At 38.9% G+C, this 5501-nt stretch overlaps 1 protein-coding gene across 1 annotated transcript; it reads left to right on the top strand.

The window, feature by feature from the left end:
• The first annotated feature begins 2509 nt into the window (after positions 1-2509).
• On the top strand, positions 2510-3184 carry LOC149014286 (uncharacterized). The gene has a single exon (XM_089155236.1). It carries the CDS (start codon positions 2510-2512, stop codon positions 3182-3184), a length of 675 nt encoding a protein of 224 aa, XP_089011362.1.
• Positions 3185-5501: the final 2317 nt, after the last annotated feature.

Here is a 5501-nt window from a genome sequence, read left to right as displayed (position 1 = left end):
TCAATCAACACTCTCAATCACCATTGAATTTTAAATGGAAAGTTCAAGAAGATGAGAGAACAAATAAAAATCCATAGTATACAACAGAATAGGTTACAATTCTTTCTCATAATACCAATGGGAGAATAATTTCTTCTTTTACCACAACATCATGTCCCATTGAAAGATTACTGAGAAATTTGCCCAAAGTTATGCTATCAACCCGTAAACAATCCTAGAACCTGTAAGTTATAACCAGTGCTTCACAAAGAGAAGAGAGAAAAGATATTAGAAAAAGGAAGAGAGAACAACGAAAGTGCACCAATCAATATACATTAATTTCAAGCCAAAGCAAAACTACAAAAAGAAATGACTCTTACCCAAAACAGATAATCTGCTCTAACAAGTTCAACCACATTTTCGTTTGGCATACTTATGTGGGAATATAAACAAATACGTGGTGGGTATAAGTATATAAACAATTTAGTTAAATGGTTTGTTTTTAAGATGATAAACAACCATCTTATCGAGACTCTGTTTCTCTCTGTTTTTAATTAATGAAATTTCAGAAAAAAGCGAAGCATTGAGAGATTTTATTGGGTAAATCATAACAATATATGATAATGGATATCCTATATATGATAATTGAGTGATGAGCTACGTGAATTAACAGTTGCTTTAATCGGGTTTGTGAGGAACGATGGCAACCCTTGAGTGTGCCGCTGTTTTCATTTCTCTGTTCTTTGTTTGGGAAAGAAATAAAAAAGCGAGTCTACCTGGTAGAGAGGTCGAGAGTTGCAGAACTTCTTCACCTTTTGATATTGCAACTAAAGTGTAGGTGATGCTTGAAGCCGTAGGAAATAATCGGGAGATTTGTGAGGAACGATGGCATCTGAGGTCTTCAAATGGAAGAATAGCGGCAGCCCGAACAAACCAAAGAAGAGGGAAGATGAGATAATCGGGTGAATCGTGAGGAAAGATGGTGAAGAAGGTCTTCAAATGGAAGAACAGCGGCAGCCCGAACAAACCAAAGAAGAGGGAAGATGAGATAATCGGGTGAATCGTGAGGAAAGATGGTGAAGAAGGTCTTCAAATGGAAGAACAGTGGCAGCCGAACGGATCTGGGAATAGGGAAAAATTGAAGAAGAGGGAAGAAGAAGCTTGTTCAACCTCAACTCCTGATTTTGAAAATGGAGTGTTTTCGACTGTCGGATTAGAATTTAATACATGTCAAATATCCAATGCAGAACAGGGGGAAACCGGAGGATGTCAGAACCTTAGCGGACAAAAATCCGACACGAATCCACCTGCACTACCCACAAAATGCAGGGCCGTTTTTCCCCCCTGTTGCAAGGCTTTTATGATTGCTGGTCCCTTTTAGAGTGAATCTCTCAATAAGTATTCAATCAATAGGCATTTAATCTAAAGTTAATCATTAGATTTATCATAACACTGGATTAGAATATTACATATTTACATGCTCGTAGGTGATAAAGTGTATTTATTGGAAGAACTCTTCCGACAAAAACATTCACACTCCTTAATAATGCAAAGTCAACAAGGCCAAAATTTCAATTACCAAAAATAAAATAAAAAATAATGCCAAAAATCTGATCATAAAATCAAGATAGTCATGTAAAAGTCAACAAGTTAAGTAAAAATTATATTTTACATCTTTTGATTAATTTTTTAATTTAAAATAGTCATGTAAAAGTCAACAAGTTAAATAAAAAAAATACTTTCAGTTAAACCCCTAGTTTAAGATACCTTTTGGCATAGTCCAATCTAACCTTACATTCCTACTTTAGTATAAAGATGTAGGCAGTATTCCATTTGATTAAAAAACTATTTTTTTTTGAAGGCAGGTCGGCAGGGTAAACTCAAATAGGCATTCCATTAGGTTAAAAAGTTATTTTTTTTAAGGGAGGTGGGGCAAATTCAAATAATCAACCAATTCTTTTTATTTTTTTTAGAGGGGGACGGGGTAAATTGAAATAGTTAACCAATTTTTTTTTTATCGTATATATAATTAATAAATAATTTTTTTGGAGGGAGTTGGGGACAAACTTAAATAGTTAGTCAATTCTTTATCATATACATAATTAATAAATAATTTTTTTACCAAAGAACGCAAAGAAGAATCAATTAATAAATACTTTTCTTTTTCCTTTGAAGCCTGGACTAACAAATGAAATGACATTGGATATCATTTTTTTAAGTATCTAGGGTCGGATATTAAAGTAAGGACACTCACACACCTGAAGAAACGACGCCTAGAAGAGAGATCAACGTGCTACATATATTAGAGCCTGACGCCACGTGTCCCCCCAAGTACACGCCTTGGGACTTCATTCTTCTTTTTCTCCGGTTCCGCTGGACATCATCCAAACCTTTATATTAGAGCCGTCATTCCTTTCTTTCCTCCCCCACCATCAACACACCCTGGCAACACAAACACGACACAGATTCTTCTCCCCTTTCGTCTCTGGATTCTCGATTCAAGAACACGAGTAGTAACAGCAGCTGAACCATGGTGAAACCTTCTGACGCAGCAGCAGCAGCAGCAGCAGCAGCAGCAGCAGCAGCAGAAAGATCTAGTGACTCTACCAAATACAAGGGAGTGAGAAAAAGGAAGTGGGGGAAATGGGTATCAGAAATCAGGCTACCAAACAGCAGAGAACGGATATGGTTAGGCTCTTACAACACACCAGAGAAAGCAGCGAGAGCTTTCGATGCTGCCCTATTCTGCTTGCGTGGCCGCAACGCCAGTTTCAATTTCCCCAACAGCGCTCCGGAGATACCAGGAGCAGAGTCACTCTCACACCTTCAAATTCGAGAAGCTGCCGCCAAGTATGCTAACGAACACTCAGAGTCGCCGCCGCAAGATCAAGATCTTCTTCCACATTCGCAACCCACGTCGGAGTACGCATCTCCGTCGTCGAAGTTGGACGGAGGAGCAGCAGCTGGAGAGAGTGATATGTCAATCGACTGGTCGTTCTACGACTCGTTCCAACATGAAGGAATGTCAGATTTTGGAGTGTTTTCTCAGATTCCAGATTACTCTACACAGTACTTTCCACCGCCACAACCAAATGCTTCTTCATCTCATGCAACTGCATATGCAACTTTTGATATGGTTGATGTCGATGACGTCGACAATGGCTGTGATCTCCATCTCCATCCTTCATATCTATGGAACTTCTGATTCAATTCTTCCAACCCTCCCGTACGTATATTAGTAGCTAGTGAATGTGGAAGGAAGCTGAAATGGAGAATTTAACTTCTTAATATTTTCTCGAGGTCTTTTATATTGCCGGAATACTGACATTTACTTTTGCCCGATCAAGTTTTAATTTTTTTCTCTTGTGGTAGCATTTCATTGCCTTTCAGTTTCTCCTTATCCCCAAGCCCTTATTATTGTTCCCAGAAAGAAAAAGAATTTGTAAAACCATACAGTGATCGATGTACCTTGTTGGTGCAGATTTCTTCGGGGTCTGTGAACTGAGAATCTCACACCAAACAATCAGATCTTAATCGATCTGGTTCGAACTCACACTTCCTATAAAACGAACGATTCTGTTAGAAATGGAGCCGACCAGCTGGATCAGCGTTCTGTCTCCGACGATTAAGTCAGTAATTGATCTAAATAAATGCTTCAGAGCTCCCTGAGAGCTTCTGAAGAACTTTAATGGAAAATAAGTGGAAGAGTGTAAGTCTTTTTGAGAATTTAAATGTGTTACTTTTTGCGTGTGTTTCGTCCCTATTTATAGATTTCCCACGTGACTCTTCATTGTTGATAACCATCGGATGGAAAGTTCGGATCGGATGGTCATGACTTGCCCCTTGTCTAATTTTCAGGCGGACCCATAATATGACTGGTAACTCTGGTTGAATCTGGTCGAACCAGTATGACCCAGCGTTGGGGTAATTTATTCACAACATGAGCCCCCAAGCCTGCTGATCAGGTTGAAATCGAATTGAAACTCTGATCAGGATGTTTAAGTTTTTCCTCTGATCAGCCGAACTGTTTCTTGTTTGATCATCTTTGACTCATTTCTTGGTCTAACATAAGCTATGAGAATTGTACAGTACTTGAGCTCATCTCCAGTTATGAGGGATTATTTGGACGCTAAGTTCATCCTTCAGTTGAGAGAGTTCATCAGAAACTTCTGAGCTCATCCTTTGATCAAACGGGTTCATCAAAGATTCTGAGATCAATCTATAGCTTTGTAGAGCTCATTAGAATCCTGAGCTCATCATTTGATCTTGGGAGTTCATTGGGTATCGTCCAATTCAACTCAGCTAGAGAGATCAATCAATGGATACTGGATTCAATCAGAGCCGCTCCTTTTGCATTTGTCTTTCGAAGTTAACTGCTTTCTTTTAAACTGTTGACCCACGTTGTTGATTTTTGATCTTATCCTCCATGTGGCAAAGTTTTGGCTCGTCAACGTTTGAACTTCCAATGACGTCGAAGTTAATTTCCGAAACTGTAATTTTGGATTTCCAAATCATTGTAAATCCAAATGTTGGTTTACGATCTAACCCTCGTTAAAAAATGGGTTTTCATCCTCTTGGGAAAGTAGTCAGCCACTATAATCATCAAGCAACTGTACTCAGCCCCCAAACCATCTTGAGAAACTGTTGAAAATCTTCACCCGTCAGCTTTTTTGTCCCTTCATAAATGCAACCCTTCGGTTTTTTAGACATTATCCTCTATCTGACGCATGATTCCAAATGCTACTTACTCTCCATCGCATGATTCCAATGCTTTTCATAACTTCCCTATGTCATCCATGTGTCCAGTTGCGTTGTTCCCCAATTAAACGATTAATTTCAGACGTCGATTCTAAGTAGTTACAGTCATTGATCCGAATCACCGTATATCTTCCCTCCAAAATTCAAGAGTTTCCAATCACGTCACTTCACTCCTATATTTATTTGTTCTCTGTCACCTCTCTTCTTCCATAACTTTCCTTCAATCTTTGTTAAGTAGAGGCTTCAGTTGTCTTCAACTTCACTGTTTTCCCTAAATATCATTTTAGTTTTTGAGTCTTTGTTCCCTTCTTTTCTTCTTTCATGGATCATTTTGTCAATCCTTCGGTTCCAAGTTCTTCTGGTTAAGCAGAAGTTCCTTTGGATGGTGGCCAAGAGAAAACCCTAAGTGTTCTTCCCCTCGATCAAACTCTGTTAGACTGGAAGCCTGCTCCCTATGCTCATGATGAAGTAATAGTTTCTTATCAGCCTTTAGACATCACTTAAGAGAAGAAGAATCCAAAGTATGCTGGACCAGAGTGGTATCCCTCCAAGATTAAGAAGTCCAAATTGTTTCTTACTTGCAAGATTATTACTTTCCCCCTAACACTAGGGTTTGGGCTCCAGGACCTTCTGATCATCCTTACACCACTGACCCTGGAGGCTTCGCTGTTTACCTTAGTCATCTTAAGTCTGGATTCGGAGTCCCTCTAATTCCTATAGTTCAATCTTTGCTTGATTACTATCATATTTGTCCCTGCCAACTT

Source organism: Hakea prostrata, chromosome 5 (genome assembly GCF_041222555.1).
Source record: "Hakea prostrata isolate BN-2017 chromosome 5, UWA_Hpros_2, whole genome shotgun sequence".
NCBI lineage: Eukaryota > Viridiplantae > Streptophyta > Magnoliopsida > Proteales > Proteaceae > Hakea > Hakea prostrata.
The sequence above is the reverse complement of the archived record's forward strand: the minus strand, read 5'-3'. Positions and strand labels throughout refer to the sequence as shown.